The 20232-nt window shown below is 41.2% G+C and overlaps 2 protein-coding genes across 4 annotated transcripts in view; one reads left to right on the top strand and one right to left on the bottom strand.

Annotated features, from left to right (window-relative positions):
- Positions 1–404: 404 nt before the first annotated feature.
- ptgesl (prostaglandin E synthase 2) lies at positions 405–7863 on the bottom strand. The gene is made up of 7 exons (XM_014171682.2): positions 7547–7863; positions 7128–7316; positions 6947–7002; positions 6714–6866; positions 2343–2543; positions 2058–2175; positions 405–1887 (listed from the first exon to the last, which is right to left on the bottom strand). Exons 1-7 carry the CDS (start codon positions 7832–7834, stop codon positions 1732–1734), a joined length of 1161 nt encoding a protein of 386 aa, XP_014027157.1. The 5' UTR covers positions 7835–7863; the 3' UTR covers positions 405–1731.
- Positions 7864–7917: 54 nt separating this feature from the next.
- Positions 7918–20232, top strand: part of LOC106585456 (ral guanine nucleotide dissociation stimulator) — a 29176-nt gene continuing 16861 nt past the window's right edge. The window contains exon 1 of one of the 3 annotated variants that reach the window (XM_014171680.2): positions 7918–8595. In XM_014171680.2, the coding sequence (XP_014027155.1) occupies positions 8575–8595 (21 nt within the window). In that variant the 5' untranslated portion in view covers positions 7918–8574. Of the gene's footprint in view, positions 8596–13564; positions 13862–15816; positions 15969–20232 lie in introns of those variants that run through there. The other 2 variants (XM_014171679.2, XM_014171678.2) reach the window with 2 other exon arrangements.

Raw genomic sequence — 20232 nt, 5'->3', positions numbered from 1 at the left:
CTTTGGGTTCGCCAAAGTCATATTGCATTACTTGTAGATTTCAACTTATTGGATGGATTTCTGTCCATTAAGGTTTTGGGAATGCGACTTCCTTTACCTTGACTTTCTGTTCTTATTTGTTGATTACTTTTAGAACCAGTAACAATCATGACATCCACTATTCAAGTCATATAGTCAGTGTTGTCGTAGATAATGGAAGGTAATCCACCAACATTTGTTCATAGACATAGTTATATTCTCATGTTTTTATAGTGTATATACATACATACCACTATTTCTCAGTTGGTGCTGAACCAAATAATTATAGAGAGAATACTTGTGTAACTTGTAAAGTATGAAATGTTATAGCCATATCTTGCAAAATAGAACAATGTAGTGTTCCTGAATGAAAACATGATACATTATCAGTTTACTTATTTTTATTGAACATTTGTACATGTATGCACATCATTGGGGTGTTTTTAAATTGGTTAGGAGTTTGGGTACCAGTTTGTCCAACAGATGCTGCCAAATTATAACAATCATTTCACTTCTTACACCCTGCATAGTTGATAAGAATAATGTAATTCATCTGGCTATGACTGGAACCCTCAAGAACAACAATGAGGAAGAATTAGCATCAGTCAAGAAGTTAACAGATAAAAGAGAATCCTGAAACAGGATTACTGTGCATTTTCTTAGGGGAATTCAAACCCTGAACAAAAGAATATATTGATTATCAGATGTAGCTAATTAAAATAAGCCATGTTAGCTTGTGAAATCATTTTAACCTTCAAGTAAATTGTAAAATAGAATGGGGGGAAAAAATGTAATCCAAAATGCTAAGACTGTGTGTAGGAGGTATTTGACAATGTTTACACAGATGCAATGTAAATTTAAAGCTGCTAATTTGGTTTTACTTATGTTATATACACTGAGTATACCAAACATTAGGAACACATAATGTCGACTCCCCTTTAGCCCTCAAAATGGCCTCAATTCACCAGGGCATGGACTCTACAAGGTATCGAAAGAGTTCCACAGGGATGCTGGCCCATGTCGACGCCAATGATTACCTCAGTTGTGTCAAGTTGGGTGGTGGACCATTCTTGATATAGACAGGAAACTGTTGAGTGTGAAAAACACAACAGTGTTGCAGTTCTTGACACAAACCAGTGCGCCTGGCACCTACCATACCCCATTCAAAGGCACTTAAATATTGTGTCTAGCCCATTCACCCTCTGAATGGCACACATACACAATCCATGCCTGAATTGTCCCAAGGCTTAAAAATTATTTAACCTGTCTCCTCCCTATTGAAGTGGATTTACCAAGTGACAATAAGGTTCATAGCTTTCACCTGGTCAGACTCATGGAAAGAGCAGGTGTTCTTAATGTTTAGTATACTCAGTGCACATGTCACTGCAGCCTTGACACTGTGGGACACCAGGTAGACAGAATGCCACAGTAACCAAGGATCTACAACTAAACGGCTTGCTGCTGCCAGTTTATTCAAGCAAATTAACACAGATCATTTGGGTGCATTTTCACAGGAAATAAATCAAGAGGTTGGCCTTTTGCCTAACCCATATTAGCTAGAGAAGTCAATTTCTGTGAATTACAGGAGGACAAGATCCTTAGGACAAATGTATAGCATTTTTTTCACCCATCTCTCCTTAATGCAATCACTCTTCACATCTCCTGACATCTCCTGATTAAGTAAGGGCTGGAAGTGCTATTGAATCAGATCTCCTAGTGCTGGTCAATATTTAGAGCAGGGTCAGTTTGACCCTTGTGGCTTTCTGTAGCTTTCTCCATTCGTCTGTACCAGTTCTTCACCTTGGTGTTCTCCATCATGTCATCCCAGGCCTCAAGACCCTCCATCACTCTCAGGATCCCATACACTGCCTGCAGAGAGAGAGTCGTGGACATAATTAGCAAACACTGTCTATTTACTATTTGTCTATAGTAAACAAAAAGCCAAACAAAAGTCTCATCAGCTAAACTGCATAAGAAAGAAGAAAATACAAGTTATAGAAGTCTAAGATAATACTTCACATGACATGTGGTGCTCTTACCAGGTCAGCCAGATTGGGCTGGTCTCCACCCATGAACTTCCTCTTCTTGCCAATGGCCACCACCCACTCATTGACTGCCTTGTACAGATCCTGTCTCACGTCATCCTGCAGGTTGTGTCTGCAGGATAGAGGTGTTTAATATAAAACAGAGCTTATCACCAAACATTGGCTGGTTATCAGAAAAATCCACTTATTCAAGAACTATTTACAAAAACCGTATACATGTACAAAACCTTATAGAGCAGATCATCTTTCTTTAAATATATTTTTTATTGGGGCACCCACCTACTTTTCAGTCTTTTTGAGATGACAAACATGGCAGCTGCTCCAACATACTTTGCAAAGAATCCCTCATAAGTGCCAAACTTGCCCTCACGGACGATATAGTCAAAGGAGGCCAGGGCCTCTCCAGTGGTCCGGTAAACATTGGGTGAGATCAGGTGCACCAGCCAATCATCTGCCCACTTACGCCATTTGATCTCCTCCCTAAAGCAGATTGAAGGGAAAGAGAATAAGAGAAAGGAACATTTAAGCCTAACTGATGCTTGACATTTAGTATTTTATTAGCATTCCCAATTACTACTCTTCCTGGGGTCCAAACAGGAAACAAAACACAAGTAAAATACATAACACAATACAAAATACACTACATGACCGTAAGTATGTGGACACCTGCTCGTCGAATATCTCATTACAAAATCATGGGCATTAATATGGAGTTGGTCCCCCTTTGCTGCTATAACAGCCTCCACTCTTCTGGGAGTTCCACTAGATGTTAGAACATTACAGCAGGTACTTGCTTCCATTCAGCCACAAGAGCATTAGTGAGGTCGGGCACTGATGTTGGGCGATTAGGCCAGGCTAGCAGTCGACGTTCGATAGGGTTGAGTGCTCTGTGCAGGCCAGTCAAGTTCTTCCACACAGTTCTTGCCAAACCATTTCTGTATGGACCTCGCTTTGTGCATGGGGGCATTGTTATACTGAAACAGGAGAAAGGGCCTTCCCCAAACTGTTGCCACAAAGTTGGAAGCACAAAATCCCCTAGAATGTCATTGTATGCTGTAGCATTAAGATTTCCCTTCACTGGAACAAAAGGGGCCTAACCCGAACCATGAAAAACAGCCCCAGACCATTATTCCTCCTCCACCAAACTTTAGTTGGCACTATGCATTGGGGCAGGTAGCATTCTCCTAGCATCCGCCAAACCCAGATTCGTCTGTCGGACATGCCAGATGGTGAAGCGTGATTCATCACTCCAGAGAACGCGTTTCCACTGCTCCAGAGTCCAATGGCGGCGAGCTTTACACCACTCCAGCTGACGCTTGGCATTGCATATGGTAATCTTAGGCTTGTGTACGGCTGCTCGGCCATGGAAACCCATTTCATGAAGCTCCCGACGAGCAGTTCTTGTGTTGGCGTTGCTTCCAAAAGCAGTTTGCAACTCGGTAGTGAGTGTTGCAACCGAGGACAGTTTTTGTGTGTTAAGCTCGTCAGCACTTGACGGTCCCATTGTCTGAGTTTGTGTGTCCTACCACTTCACAGCTGAACCGGTGTTGCTCCTAGATGTTTCCACTTCACAATAACAGCACTTACAATTGACCAGGGCAGCTCTATCTGGTCGGAAATTTGACAAACTGGCTTGTTGGAGAGATGGCATCCGATGACGGTGCCACATTGTAAGTCACTGAGCTCTTCAGTAAGGCCATTCTACTGACAATGTTTGTCTATGGAGATTGCATAGCGGTGTGCTTGATTTTATACATCTGTCAGTAACGGGTGTGGCTAAAATAGCCCGGTCTACTAATTTGAAGGGATGTCCACATACTTTTGTATATAAAAATGTCTGCCATAAGATGTTATTTTATCTGGTTGTATTGCTAGCTTGAATTACCTGGGGTGGCAGAGAGTTCCATGTAGTTATGGCTCTACTTAATACTGTGTGTTTCCCAGCCTCTGTTCTGGACCTGGGAACTGTGAAGAGACCTCTGGCTGCATGTCTTGTGTGGTACCGATGAGTGTCTGAACTATGTGCAGACAGTTCGGTACATTTAACCCATCAACACCTCACACAAAGACCAATCGTGATGCAGTCAAATCTCTCAACTTTGAGCCAGGAGAGATTGACATGAATACCACTGACATTCTCCCTCTGTGTACATCTACAGTAAGTACAATACAGGCTGCTCTGTTCTGGACCAACTGCAATGTCCTTCTTTGCCGCACCACCGGGCAGTAGTCCAGCTGTGACAAAACTAGGGCCTGTGGGACCTGTCTGGTTGATTTAGATGTCAAGAAAGCAGAGCAACACCTTATCATGGACATATTTCTTCCCATTTTAGCAACCATTGAGTCTACAGTATATGTTTTGACCATGGCAGCTTGCTATCTAGTGTTACACCCAGAAGATTAGTCTCCTCAACTTGCTGAATCGACACATTATTCAGTAATAGATCTAGATGAGGCTTAGGGTTGAGAGTGATTTGTCCCAAAAACGATGCTTTTATTTTTTTTTATATTTAGTACCATTCTAAAACTGACTGGAGCTCTATGTTAAGGGTGTCATTTATTTGACTGTCGTAGCTGACGTGTACACAGTTGAGTCATCAGCATATATAGACACAGGCTTTATTCAAAGGTCAGTGGAAGGTCATTAGGAAAAATTTGGTACACCCCTCAACCGAATTCCATTAGAGACATCCATTAATACACTGAATAAAAATAAACACAATATGCAACAATTTCTAAGAATTTACTGAGCTGCAGTTTACATCTCATTCAAATAGAGTTGATCAGGCTGCTGAATGTTGTCCCACTCCTTTCAATGGCTGTGCGAAGTTGCTGGATTTGGCGGGAACTGGAACACGATGTCGTACACCTTGATCCAGAGCATCCCAAACATGCTCAATGAGTATGCTGGCCATGGAAGAACTGGGACATCTTCAGCCACCAGGAATTGTGTACAGATCTTTGCGACATGGGACAGTGCATTATCATGCTGAAACATGAGGTGTTGGAGGAGGATGAATGGCACGTCAATGGGCCTCAGGATCTCATAACGGTAACTCTGTGCATTCAGATTGCCATTGATAAATTGCAATTGTGTTCATTGTCCGTAGATTATGCCGGCCTATACCATAACCCCACCATGGGGCCCTCTGTTCATAATGTTGACATCAGCAAACAGTCAGCCACACAACACCATACACACTGTCTGCCATCTGCCCGGTACAGTTGAAACCGGGATTCATCCGTGAAGAGCATTTGCCCACTGAAGTCGGTTACGATGCCGAACTGCAGTCAGGTCAAGACCCTGGTGAGGACAACGAGCATGCAGATGAGCTTCCCAGAGACTGTTTATGACAGTTTGTGCAGAAATTCTTCAGTTGTGCAAACCCACCGTTTCATTAGCTGTCCGGGTGGCTGGTCTCAGACGATCCCGCAGGTAAATGAGTTGGATGTGGAGGTCCTGGGCTGGTGTGGTGATCTGCGGTGGTGAGGCCGGTTGGACGTACTGCCAAATTCTCTAAAACGACGTTGGAGGCTTATGATAGAGAAATTAACATTAAATTCTCTGGCAACAGCTGTGGAGGATATTCCTGCAGTCAGCATGCCAATTACGTGCTCCCTCAAAACTTGAAACATATGTAGCATTGTGTTGTGTGACAAAACTGCACATTTTAGTGACGTTTTATTGTCCCCACCGAAGCACCTGTGTAATGATCATGCTGTTTAATCAGCTTCTTGATATGCCACACCTGTCAGGTGGATGGATTATCTTGGCAAAGGAGAAATGCTCACTAACAGGGATGTAAACAAATGTGCACACCATTTCTGAGAAATAAGCTTTTCGTGCATATGGAAAATTTCAGGCAACTTTTATTTCAGCTCATGGAACACTTTATATGTTGCGTTTATATTTTTGTTCAGTGTAAATAGGTAACTCTCAATCAATGATAAGGCAGAGAATGTAAATCCATAACACCTCAGTTTTCAGCAATAGGTTATGATCAATGATATCAAAAGCTGCACTGAAATTTAACGAAACTGCTCCCACAATCTTCTTTTTATTCATTTCTTTCAGCGAATCATCAGTCATTTGTCAGTGCCGGGCATGTTATTAGGTGCCTTTCCCTATAAGCATGCTGAAAGTCTTCATTTGTTTTATGTAAAATATTGTATTTGGTCAAACACGACTTTTCGAAACGTTTGCTAAGCACCGGTAACAGGCTGATTGGTCGGCTGTTTGAACCATTTTAAGGGTGCTTTGCCATTCTTGGGCAGCGGAAGGACCTTATTTGGTCCATTATGCATGAATATGAAGGCTTAGCGTTTGTTGTTTGCATGTGATGCCTACATTTGCTAATCTGGGAGTTGTCAGACTTATTTTCTATGCCTTATCCCTCTCAGCCATATAGTTTTTTAATTCATCATCTACCCATGGGGATTTGGCAGTTCTAATAGTCAGTTTCTTGATGTGCGCTGGCCTATCTGTAACTGGAAGAAGCAATCTCATAATCTAAAAAGAGTAGTGATGTATGTACACCTTTAGAGAGATCTGGACAGACATACATGTATTTTCATGAATGATCCATGTACAGAGTGGTTCTTGGTCATTATATGGTCTGCAGTAATTTGGCACCCAATGTGTTCACCTACTTTCTGGAATCTTTCTCGGGGTACATCGTCTGACCTTCAGCTTCATTCACCATCACCCAGTACTTGTTGTTGAACTCGATCACCTCTTTCCCCTTCTCATTGACAGCCTTCATCTCTGGGTAACAGCGCAGAATTTCTGAGATAGTTTTATCCCTGCAGGGGGAGATAGAGAAATCAGACCACTTCATGTAAAAGAAAACACAAGAACTCTTTTCATAGATGTAGTTACTTACTTGCTCACCAACTGTGTCTTCAAGGCACTGATTATTAATGAGGAGTCATTCAGTTGCTGATGAGTCAAGAGCACAGAAGGGGAGAGAGAGAACACCTGACAAGTTTTCCCATCATCCCATACACACCTGTACGTTGTAACTATAATACCAAGTCATGCAGAGTGTCTGTGTCCCATCTTACCACATCATCATTCACCATCACAATTGGCACTTTTCTGTAAGTTGACCACTTGATTTCCTTCCTCATGACGGGGTTGACCTCCACAATCTCATATGGAAGCCCATGGTAGTCTAGGAAAGCTCTCACTTTACTGCAGAACGGGCAAGTCTTGTACTGATACAGGGTCAACTTCAGGTCACCAACAGAAGGCTGAGAAAGACAGAGAAGTCAGTTAAAAGTCAATTTCATTCATTAACGTTACATATACATTTAGATCGCAAAATTTGGCACATTTGAGGATGTAGCATTGGGTAAGCTACTTGACAAAAGCACACCACAGAGGTTGTTAGCTAACAAACATAAGATTACTTTGCTTCGGGTATACATGGCAAGTAATGAAAATATTTTTCACATCTAATATTCTTGCCCAGTATTATTACCTTGACATCTTCTTCAGCAAGGTGATGTTGGACGGAGAGCTTTATTGTTTGATACAAGCCAAGCCCCCCTCCAAACAGGAACGCACACCCCAGGACCCTGCCACCGCGCAGAGGTGTGCTAAAGAGCAGTTTGGAACGGAATCCTGCACCACCTGTTCTGTAGGCCCTGCTCGATCCATGTAGCGGGACCCTTGGAATCAGGGAGGCAATATTCCCAGCACGACATGGTGGCGACTCCAAAATGTGCCAGCCGACCTTACCGAGAGTTCTCGCACAGGCGGCTGCCATCTTAATTTTACATAAATTCCCACAATTCTGTGCGTTGGGACTTGTTCAAGTACATCGTATCAACGCTGCATTTGCGCTCTTGGTAATGCGTTTTGGTGGGATGTTCAAGAGCATACACTTTCTATACGCTTGAGCTAACGCATACTGTAAATTCCTATTTTTTTCTTGACTGGTCACGAGCTGGATTTGAAAGATTTGACATTTAAAAAAATGTGAGTCGCACAGCTGTAAATCATATTTGCTTAAAAGTTTATTTTGAGCATCAGTCGACATAACGCATCACTGCTTGATGCGATGTACACCAAAGTAAAATGATAGGATCAGGCATTAAATGACTAGTGTTTGTATTACTATTGTGGCTGGATTAAATGAACAATTCCAAAGAAAGAAATGGCATCATGAAATTGTTCAAATCAGACCAATGCGCATTGTACGCCCCCCGTGGTTGCAGGGGGAGGTTTGAGAATGAAGATAGAGGATGACCTAGAAATTAAATGCAGATCGATTGCAATGGATTGTGAAGTTTAGACTAATAGCTGAATAAACTATTACAGTATCGTACTACACATCAACTCAAGGTGGTGCTGAACTCACTGAGGACATTTCCATAAGGATACCATTCGCTGATTTGGTACACGAACTGTGGATAATCAAAATGCTGGATGCCGGAACAGAAGAAATGAGAATCTATTCTGAACGTGCACGAGAAGACATTTGAAGAAGGTCATGAAATTGAGAGGATGATAATGCTGGAAAAACAGGTATACTACAGTCACCTGGGGTAACGTTCATTATGTGAGGTGCACTAGCTGTCACGGTGTTGTAGTGTTGCGTCGACACACATAATAAATAATACATCATATTATTATTTTGATCATGGTGGAGTATTTTCATCTGAAACCTCACTGAATAAACCCCTAATCTGAATGCATGTGAATCGTAATTTGTCAGCATGCCCATGACCCCAAATATGTTTATGCCTTTCTTGGATGTGTGGATAATTCTCCCTATGGTCTACTATGCTGAAGGTGAAATATCATCCCCTCGTCGCCGGTGCATGAATAAACATCATTATCTCACATCCATCATTGCAACAGCATCTGTTAGTCAGCTTCCTTAGATATGGTCGGAATGTGAAACACATAAACTCTCTCTCTCTGTGAATCTCTCTCACTCACTTATACACTCATGCTTTCTTTCTCTCTCTTTCTCTCTCTCTCTCTCTCTCTCTCTCTCTCTCTCACACACACACACACAAACACACAGACAGACAGGAAAACCCATGCACGTGTGCATACACATACAACACTTTCTGGAGTCTCTTTGCATTTCCAATGTCTTCATCATGTGTGTTTCTGTCTGTGTTTCCAACAAAGGCCCTGTTCAATACATATTTAGTCTATAGTATAACCGGTCCTTTCTCAGGCTGTGTGTTTCCAACAAAGGCCCCTGTGTAGGCTGCCTTCACATTTAATGACATACACACATGCACACTTTTCTGATTAAAAGATAAAGGGCATGACGCCTAATATTTAAATCTCTGTTTGTTGTTTTTATAACAGGCTGTGCATTGATAAGAATTAACAATAAACACAATGATATTCTTGGCAAGGAAGTGAAGTTCTCTAGGAAATATCCTTTTTGGATCAGGCCCTCTGGCCTTCAGCGTCTGAGGGAGGGTGACCTCCCATTGTTAAACTCAGATTTTGGGCTATAAAGAAAGCAAAGAAAGCCTCCCCAAAAAACAACAAACTCTCCAACAGCCTTTGAAATGGACTTGTTTGCTCTCTCTGGATTTTGATATATTATACATATGTGAGAGGAAATATCTGGGGTTACCATGGTAACATCACCTGTTTACCATGAGTTTTCAGGCGGGGAGAGGTTTTGCAGGATGTTGCTCTCTGCGTCACTCCTGGAACACAGGTCTTCCTTTGTACATAAACCTATCATGAACTGCTTCACAAAGTTTGTTTTTTTATGTGCACGTGTCTGTGTGCTTGTGTGTGTCTGTCTGTGTCTGGTGGGGGGGGGTAAACATGCCTAAAAAGGCATGAAATGATGGCTCTGTTCATTTTTGATCTCGGTCTTTCTCCTTCCCTGACTTCAAAACTGTAGACGATCGATCTTCTTCATGCATTTGCTCTTCATTGTTGTATGACTTTAAGCAGTTTTGATGTGGCATATGAGCTCATTTCTGATTCTGAATAGAAAAAAGCAGGCCTCCTCTCTAATAGACTGGCCTCACTGCACACATATGGCTCCTTCTACTTTATGGAATGTGACAGGAATCTGGGATTTTTTTATCACACGCCTTAGTTTTCTGTGCACAAGGCAGAAGAGGCACCTTAAAATCCTTCTATATATTTTTCGCCCTGCCCTTTAATCATCAGAATGAGTTGCAATGTGAGTTAAATTATGATACAATGCCTTTGTGTGTAACCTTACTTTGCAAGCTGTCATTGTTCCAATAGTATAAAGGCTATGCCATTACTACTGTAGGAGCCATTTCAGCCTACTTACAGTGCATTCAGAAAGTATTCAGACCCCTTGACTTTTTCCACATTTTGTTACGTTACAGCCTTATTCTAAAGTTGATTAAATATATCATTTTTTTCATCAATCTACACACAATGCCCCATAATGACAAAGCAAAAACAGTTTATTTTTTTATTTTGGCAAATGTATAAAACTTAAAAAACAAACATACCTATTTACATAAGTATTCAGACCCTTTGCTATATGAGTTTCGAAATTGAGCTCAGGTGAATTCTGTTTCCATTGATCATCCTGGAGATGTTTCTACAACTTGATTGGAGTCCACCTGTGGTAAATTCAATTGATTGGACATGATTTGGAAAGGCACACACCTGTCTATATAAGGTCCCACAGTTGACAGATCTGGGGAAGGGTACCAACAAAAATTCTGCAGCATTGAAGGTCCCCAAGGACACAGTGGCCTCCATCATTCTTAAATGGAAGAAGTTTGGAACCACCAAGACTCTTCCTAGAGCTGAACTAAACTGAGCAATCGGGGGAGAAGGGCCTTGGTCAGGCAGGTGACCAAGAACCTGATGTTCACTCTGACAGTGCTCCAGATTTCCTCTGTGGAGATGGGAGAACCTTCCAGATGGACAACCATCTCAGGATTCTCTTGTCTGATGAAACCAAGATTGAGCTCTTTGGCCTGAATGCTAAGCATCACTTCTGGAGGGAACCTGGCACCATCCCTACGGGGAAGCTTGGTGGTGGCAGCATCATGCTGTGAGGATGTTTTTCAGTGGCAGGGACTGGGAGACTCGTCAGGGAAAGATGAACGGAGCAAAATACAGAAATATCCTTGATGAAAACCTGCTCCAGAGTGCTCAGGACCTCAGACTGGGGCGAAGGTTCACCTTCCAACAGGACAACGACCCTAAGCATACAGCCAAGACAGCACTGGAGTAGCTTCGGGACAAGTCTCTGAATGTCCTTGAGTGGCCCAGCTAGAGACCGGGCTTGAACCCGATCGAACATCTCTGGAGAGGCCTGAAAATAGCTGTGCAGTTACGCTCCCCATCCAACCTAACAGAGCTTGAGAGGATCTTCAGAGAAGAATGGGAGAATCTGAATACTTATGTAAATCTGATATTTCCGTTTTTATTTTTAATAAATTAGCAATTAAATATTTTTTTTTGCTTTGTCATTATGGGGTATTGTGTGTAGATTGATGAATGAGGGGGAAAAAAAACAATTGAATCCATTTTAGAACAAGGCTGTAACATAACAACATTTTGAAAAAGTAAAGGGATCTGAATACTTTCCGAATGCATTGTATGTGGTTGTTGTGTGTTATGTTGTCCATAGTTTCTGTCTTTGTATATTCTACATAATTTGTACACTAGAGGACACTATATGTTAGGTCATTGGTCACATGTATATTGGCACACAGGTGACCAGGAAGTAGGGATGCACAGGTATGGCGAGCATATGCTGTTTTTATCTTTGCTGATGAATGGGCAAAAGACCCAACAAAAGAGTGACATTTGGAAAGTGGTTTGTTTTGCAAGATATTTTGCAAATCCCATTGTATCCCACCTGTGCTAGAGTGGCTATCAAGAAGGTTGGCCAACTACAGTTTGGGTCCTGTTAGTAACGATCCCTTTTATGTAGTCTGGCTAACTAGTAGCCGACATGGAAGTTCCATAAAACTATTTGGATATCACCAAAGACGTTTTGTGTTTACAACATGCTGAAATTGAAGAGCAAAGACGTTTTGTGTTTGCAACATGCTGAAATTGAAGAGCAAAGACGTTTTGTGTTTACAACATGCTGAAATTGAAGAGCAAAGACGTTTTGTGTTTACAACATGCTGAAATTGGAGAGCAAAGATGATGTTATTAATAACAAATAGATGATGCCCGGTGGCAGAGACTATTATACTTTTAAGCAGAACAAACTCACCTTGTTGTCTGCATGGTGTGGGTTCTGAGTGTGCTGTGCACCACCCTGTCCTGCCTTTGTCTACAGGAAGTGGACGTGTAGCCTATGCCACAACCAGCTTCCTGTCCTGGCTGTGGCAGTGAGGCAAGACTCGCATGCATGCAGCCATCGCATTGGCCACACGATTTAGCCCTACGAGGGGACATATTTGCCTTACAGTTTCCCTGACAACTACTGTTCTACATTATGCAGGCAGTGTGGGACAGCCACTGCATCTGAAAACAGTTTTCAGTGTCTCAACCCTCATTCTATTGAACATAGAGGACACATACTCTTTTCACTGCCCACTTATCTGTCTACCTATAGACAATGTTAAATTGCACCCAATCTACGAATTAGGGTTTGATTTGGTTTAGATTACAAATTGGTCTCTTCTCACTTCTCATTGGTCTCTTCTCAGTATGCTAGTACTACATGTAGATGCTTTTGAAACTTACATTTCAAAACAGCTACTGTGAAACACTCACTCTTGTAAATTATGAAACAGGGTGTTTTAAATCAAAATGTACAAAGTCTATACGTGCTTTTTTCATAGGAGAAACAACTTATTTGTCTAATCTTGTAAAAAAAACAACTTTAGTCTTTAGCCATTTGAGCTAAAAGCTGTGTGACCTAAATGCAGTATCATGTCTGTGATTCATTTGAGTTCTGCTCTCTGTTTGAAGTCCTAGTGAGCTACTAGAGAGGGTAGCTGGGGCATTTACAGGAGCAGTACTTCATGCAGAAAGATGTGTGGACTGAGTGTGGACACATTCCACCTCTAATGTATCACTTTCAGCCAAACAAACACTTCTAATTTTGCCTTGACAGCAGCCGACATAGCGACATGGATTTGCCCCAGAGCTATTTTCTCTTGTTTTACCTGGATGTGTTGTTTTTTCAGCACCTCCAGTGTTAACATTGACTACACTGCAGCACAGTCAGAGAGGAGAGGGAAATGAGCATACCTGCTGCATTTCACATTACTTTTTTTCTCTGCCTTCTGCATACTTCTGTAGGCTGTGGTCCGTGTGAAAAGGTGTGCGAACAACATTACAATGCTACTGAGGAAGGAAAATCAGCCACTAATGTTTGAATGTGCTGCTGAATGCTGAGGGGTTCTACCTACAGCAGGATGAAATAGAAGACAGCGGCTAGGGCAGCTGCTGAGAACACAGACATTCCCTTGTGAGAAACACTCTGTGCAGCTGAAAAGAGAGTGAGAGGGGGAGGGAGAGAGGGTGGGAGAGCGAGAGAGAGAGAGGCTAGAAGAAACAGATGAGGGAGCGGAGGGGTTCCTTCCAGTCTGCAGTGGTGGTGTTTCTGTCAGCAGCAGCCCGAAGTTCCCGTTTGTTTGTGTGTGTATGTCATTGATGCAGAGTGAGAGTTAAAGCGAAAGGGAGAGTAGCGATCTGTTGCTGCAGGAGCCTCAACCCTCTGTGTTCTGTCTCTGGGAGTGAAATTAGCAGCATGGAGACCAAGTCCCTCTCCAGCTTTCACAAAGCCCTGGCTCAGCCAGTCAAGATGTGTATGTTTGATTTCCCTGTCAACATACTGGATGATCTGGTAAGAAAGAGCTCATCTGTTGTAATTTGAGGCAGTCGCAGTCTCTTTGGCTGTGTGTGTGTTTATGGGTGAGAGAGAGGGTTGTGATTGAGAGAGGGTTGTGATTGTATGCTACAGTATGCTACCACCGGAGTGGGGTTCAGCTGTTCAGTGTGTCTGGAACACATTCACAGTTTAGTTAGGCAACCATTCCCCTGGGATGTCATTCACTTCTGCTTTTTTTCTCATACATGTTTGATCATGCCCACTGTTGAATGTGGATGTGTTTTTATTGTTTATTACATAGTTATAAATATGGTAATACTTGCTGATGGTTTTGTGTTGTTGTTATTCACTGAGTTTGGAAATAGACTATGTGATCTGCTCTCTAGTTCCTTCTGACTGTGACAGGTGCATCTCTGTGTGTTTCATTGTGTCAGCTGTTCTGCTCCAGCTGTACTCTTCTGTCTCACACTCTCTTACACTTAATGATAGAGGAAGTTGTTTTTGTTGTACTAGGTCCCTGTGGTAGCTGCTGGTCTAGAGTGTATTTACAATGACCTGTAGAAAAAAAACAATTGGAAAACAGAATCGTTGCACTGGGGGCGTTTTAAAGAAAAACGTTGTGTTCCCTCTGGCACTCTTAAAAATGTTTGGTGGAGTATTTCTAAATTAAAAAATGGGCACGAAAAGGAGTAATTTCTTGTTGAATGACAACAAAGACTTTCCTGAAGGATCCCTACTGTTGACCAATCACTGACGAAGGGGCGTAGACTTCAGCTAACAACTTCGGCTTGCCTCAAGAAATTTTTTTGTGTGCCTGAACAACCGGAAAAAAAACTTACCGAAGTCCAAAACAAACAAACATCACAAAAGTCGTCATAATATATGCACAAACTCTTCCGAACTGTTTCGGCTGTGAAGCATGCCGACACCCCAAACCATGTCAGAAAGACCATGTTTTCCCCTGTTATTAGATAGGCTGTCTCCTCAAGGTATTGTTCAACTGCCTAAGAGTGATTGCTTTTCAAATGGTTCTCAGTTGGCTGCAGAGCAGTTGGTATTGTAAAAGGATTTTTAAATACAAAGACCTATGAGCTAGGAGTGCCTCAGAATGGGCTAGCAGCTGCTTGAAATAATGGCAAGCAATAAATCCAGCCGTTCATAAGAGCAGCCTCTTTCTGTCAGGAGGGCTGTGGTTCGCTGGAGTTATTTCACTGTGTTTGAATGGAAGGTTTCTTTAGGAGCCACCTCTCTGTCTGTCAGGGGGAAGTTCCTCTAAGAGCTATAGCTCTGTGACTTAGTGGACTTTTTTGTTCAGCTTCTAGTTCGCATAACGCCCCATAAAACTAGGCTCTGTAACCTTTATCAGAGATTCACCACAAAAACACCTGTAACTTATAGTTCGAACTATACGTACTCCAGCATAAAGAAGCTGTACTTGTGTTGGCAGTGGCACTACTTTTGGTTTAACTGCTTATGCTGACCATTTTTGCTTTCGGTTTAGCTGAAATCTAACATGTCTACATTTGTCAATCCATTAGTTGATTTTCTGATGCCAATATAGAATTGTCATAATCATATTTTGTTAGGCCTAATAGCTTTTGTATAGATCTTGCCTCACAAATGAGTGAGTCACAACGTTAGTTGAATGGGAATACCCCTGGGAATTTCAGGGTAACATGATGCCAGTGATTTCATTTTCCTTTTCTGTTCAGAGAAATAAAGTGCAAAGTTTGTTAAGGTTTGTGCAGCTGAACATAGGGACAGTGTATTCACTCTTACAAGCTATTAACAGGCTTTTTGGAATCCCTATTATTTTTGAGTAGAAGTTAATGTTTTATTGTTCTGTGCGTGTTGACACAGCTGTTTAAGTAAACACCCACTGGGGTGGGCCTGAAGTGGTCACCCAATCTGTGACTGGGGTGGGGAGCGAGGGGAGGGTGAACTCTGAGCCCTGCTCGTCCCGTTCCGGTTTCATCTCCAGTGTTATCTCCTGGTTCTGAGGGAAGCAGTGATGTGGGCTCAGTGGACCTGTGGACTGCTGAGGAGTGGAGGCTGCTGTAGGACTCAGTCTATGTGCCAGGCTGCCTTCATTACTGTGAGACACAGAGAGGTAGACAGACAGGTAGGCATCAACTCTGATACACTTAATATTACGCCGGGAAATGTGAGTTTCTTTGATATCTGATATTTTTTTACTTAGCTTCTTTTACCATGTTATACATGCTTTTATTGAGCCTGAGCATGTGCGTGTGTGCATATGTGTGTGTTCCTCACATTTGACAGTGGCATATTATCCAATAGCTTGGCTTTGTTGACTCTATTCTACAGTGTCTAAAGAAAGTATTCACACCTTGACTTTTTCCACATTTTGTTGTGTTACAGCCTGCATTTAAAATGGATTAAATTGAGATTTTGTGTCACTGGACTACACACAATACCCCATAATGTCAAAGTGGAATTATGTTTTTAGGGATCTCACCATGAGGCCAATGGTGACTTTAAAACAGTTACAGAGTTTAATGGCTGTGATTGGAGAAAATTGAGGATGGGTCAACAACATAGTTACTCCACAATACTAACCTAACTGACAGAGTGAAAAGAAGGAAGACTGTACAGAATAAAAAATACAAAATATTCCAAAACATGCATCCTGTTTACAATAAGGCACTAAAGTAAAACTGCAAAAATATATATGTATGTCCTGAATACAAAGCGTTATGTTTGGGGCAAATCCAACACAACACATCACTGAGTACCACTCTTCATATTTTCAAGCATGGTGGTGGCTGCATCATGTTATGGGTATGCTTGTCATCGACTAGGAAACATTTTTAGGCTAAAAAGAAACGGAATAGAGCTAAGCACAGGCAAAATCCTAGAGAAAAACCTGGTTTAGTCTGCTTTCCAACAGACACTGGGAGACAAGTTCACGTTTCAGCAGGACAATAACCTAAAACACAAGGTGAAATACACTGGAGTTGCTTACCAAGACGACATTGAATGTTCCTGAGTGGCCTAGTTACAGTTTTGATTTAAATCAGCTTGAAAATGGATGCCTAGCAATGATCAACAACCAACTTGACGGCGCTTGAATAATTTTTTAAAGAATAATGTACAAATATTATACAATCCAGGTGTGAAAAGCTCTTAGAGACTAAACTAGAAAGACTGACAGCTGTAATCACTGGCAAAGGTGATTCTAACGTGTTTTGATTGATTCAGGGGTGTGAATACAAATGAGATATTTCATTTTGATTTTCAATAAATCTGTGAAAAATTCTAAAAACATATTTTTACTTTGTTGTTATGTGGTTTTGTGTGTAGGTGGGTGAGAAAAAACATATATTTAATCTATTTTGAATTCAGGTTGTAACACAACAAAATGTGGAATAAGTCAAGAGGTATGAATACTTTCTGAAGGCACTGTAAGTCCGATATGCTCATACTTCTGTATTTTGTAGTTATAGGTTAGTAGTAACAGATAGTACAATTGCACAACCTGAGGTGAGCCCAGTGGCCAAAAACACAATGACAAGTGTCATAAAAAGGAAAAGGTTAAGGCCAGGGTCTCCTCTCAATTAACTCACGCAGAGAATTGTTGTGATCAACTAGCATTATTTTTCTTTCTTCTGAATAGCTTGCACATGATTCATGGTTAAAACAGTCTGTCTGGTGATATAAAGGCCTGTTGTTATATGGTGAGACCTGTCTCTCTGGGTCTGTTAGCTCACAGGGGCTTGTCATGAGACGAGCGGTCAAGGACTGAACTCATGTAACACTGACCTGCGACTGAAAACACCATGGCCTGTGTTGCCTGGCCCTGACCCACTATGGCACAGGTCTGAAGCTGTGGATCTTAGAATTATCGGCAACAGGGCAATTCCACAGTAACAGATTGATGCTGAGACAAAGATTTTTCACATTCAAATTTATACCAAGCAAAAACCAATGATTACAAAGTTAAATAAACCATCGAATTCTGTGCACAATGACAATGTTTTAGAATTTGCACTGAACATTTGACAAAAACACATTTACTTAAAGAACAGTGCAGATGCAAAGTTTGGTAACAGATTGAAGGTTTTTGCTGTTGGTGCCATCATTCTGTTACCATGGAGTTGCCCAACAGCAATTTGATGAGCAGCAGATTGCAGCGAAATCATTCAAGTTTCCTAGTCAACAGATACCACCATGTAGATTTGCTGATGACAATGCAAGCCTTTCAAGGTGGATTCATTTATGCTTGCTAATTCTTGTTGAATTATGGATAATGGGAACCTTTTTGCCATGGCAACCTCAGGAATTGTGGTCACTGGGTTGAGTGTGTTGGTTGGCTGAAAATGTCAGAAAACTCACATGATTTCAATTAAGGTAGAGTGTGCAAAGTTTGTGTGTTTTGTATGTGTGCGTGCGTGTGTGGATGAAGTCCCTCTCCTGAGAGAGTAGTAAATCATGTTGGGGTATTTGCCAGAGCCATAGTAGAACAACACTGTTATTTGTTGATTCCAGAAGGAAGCCTGACAAATGGAATAGGGTGGACTGTTGTTAAATCATCGCAGGGTAAAAGGTAGCAGAGTAATTACATTGCATTGATTGCCACCAACTGCTTGCACCTACAGGCTGACAACTTTCCATTTCCATCTCTCTCTCTCTCTCTCTCTCTCTCTCTCTCTCTCTCTCTCTCTATTTCTCTGTCTTTCTGTATCTCCTCATCCCATACAGCTGTTCAGGGAGAGATTTGTGAATTTGAAGCGTAGCAGCACTGGGAATCTGTATTTTGTGCTGCTGAATGCTGGGAAAGGGGAGAAAATGAGGGCTCAGGAATGTATTGGGGAAAACACACCCTGTTGTTGAAGCAGATGCGAATGAACCAATTCACATTCACACCTGTTTTTCTTTTTTTCTTTCTATGTTGTTGAATATTGTATTTTGCAATGTCTTGTGGTAAAGCTTGGTTCTCAAGAGGTTCCAAGTGTGTTCCAATTCTGACCAGTAGAGGGGAGTGTCACTCAAGAGAAATACCAGCAAAATGGTCTGTCCAGTCAATGTTGGAGATGACATGGGCACTCATCCACAGAATATAAGAGACATAAATAACACCAATGATACCATTCGTTTGAACTGCAAACGTGTCATCCTTGTGATATAAGCAGCTGTTTTCAAAAATGCGAAAAGTATTGAATGCTATAGTTGACGCCTCACCTCCAGGTAATAGGAAAAATAATAATTGAGCAGTAATAATACCCAAGAAAGGCTCATCCTGTCTTCAAAAATGGCCTTTTTGCCTTTATACAGATTACAACTTCTCATTTCCGACTAATTGAAAATTAAACGTATTTTAAAGTATCTCCATTTCTTAAACAAGCCATACAAAGCTGGTTACAATTTCAATTTAATCCTCCAGAAAATACATAACAAATATTATGCTTAAATTCGAATATATTGATTGTAAAAAAAAAACATTCTTTATGGATAGATGGTATTGTATTTATTAAAGATATTATTAATAGAAATGGTGGAGTTATGTCACAGACACTATTTTTATTCAGTGTTTATGGGAATGTCTGCTCAATCCAAAATTACAACCAACTGATTGCAGAATTACCACAAAAATGGAGGAGGGAAGTGGAAGAAGGTAGGGAACTTGTCTGCCATATATTAAAGATATAAATTGGCTGAAATGGATAGGCATAAATAGAAAAATATAACAGTTTCATTTGAGGACAAAGATGTTGACAGCTGTGCCATAAAGGTTGCAAAAGAAATGTAAAGAGATTTTCGATTCCGTGGCATATGGTATATGAACTGATACAAAAACTAATTTCGACACTTCCGAGTTTTTCCATTTCAATTATTATACAAAATTCTTGCCACCAACAGAATGCTATATATATATGGGCATACAACCATCTCAGCTCTGTAGATTTTGCTTGCAAGAGACAGAATCACTAAATCATTTATTCTGGTAATGCCCCTATGTAGCTTGTTTCTGGTCACAGGTTCAGGAATGGTTAAAAAACATTCACTTAAAATGAACCTTACAAACAGTGTTGGGGGATTTGGAAAACCACAGTCAATCGATCAATTATATAATAACACTCGTTGGAAAGGTTTTCATCTTTAGCTCACAATCTGTGGATACTATGCGATTAGAAAGGTTCAAAATGAATGTACAACATCACAATTCAAAAATATATGGCACATGGACATCAAACGAGGGCGGTCTACGGTGATAGGTGGGATGGGCTGAGAGTGGCTGAGGGGGTGAGATTAAAGAGCTCGTGTTCGGTAATGTTTATTGTTATTATTATTGTTATGTGTTTGCTGTATATGAACGTATATATATATATATATATATTATAATACCCCAGCGTTTAATTATGCTG

The sequence above is a fragment of the Salmo salar genome, chromosome ssa24 (genome assembly GCF_905237065.1).
Source record: "Salmo salar chromosome ssa24, Ssal_v3.1, whole genome shotgun sequence".
Classification (NCBI taxonomy): Eukaryota; Metazoa; Chordata; class Actinopteri; order Salmoniformes; family Salmonidae; genus Salmo; species Salmo salar.
Note: the sequence above shows the minus strand (reverse complement) of the source record. Positions and strands in the feature narration are given on the sequence as shown.

Excerpts from the sequence above, each read along its gene's own strand:
- ptgesl (XM_014171682.2), bottom strand. The coding sequence starts at position 7,834 with ATGGCAGCCGCCTGTGCGAGAACTCTCGGTAAGGTCGGCTGGCACATT. Across the intron at positions 6,867-6,946 it reads AAGACACAGTTGGTGAGCAA|GGATAAAACTATCTCAGAAA; the intron begins GTAAGTAACTAC and ends CTCCCCCTGCAG. Across the intron at positions 2,176-2,342 it reads TCAAAAAGACTGAAAAGTAG|ACACAACCTGCAGGATGACG; the intron begins GTGGGTGCCCCA and ends TCTATCCTGCAG.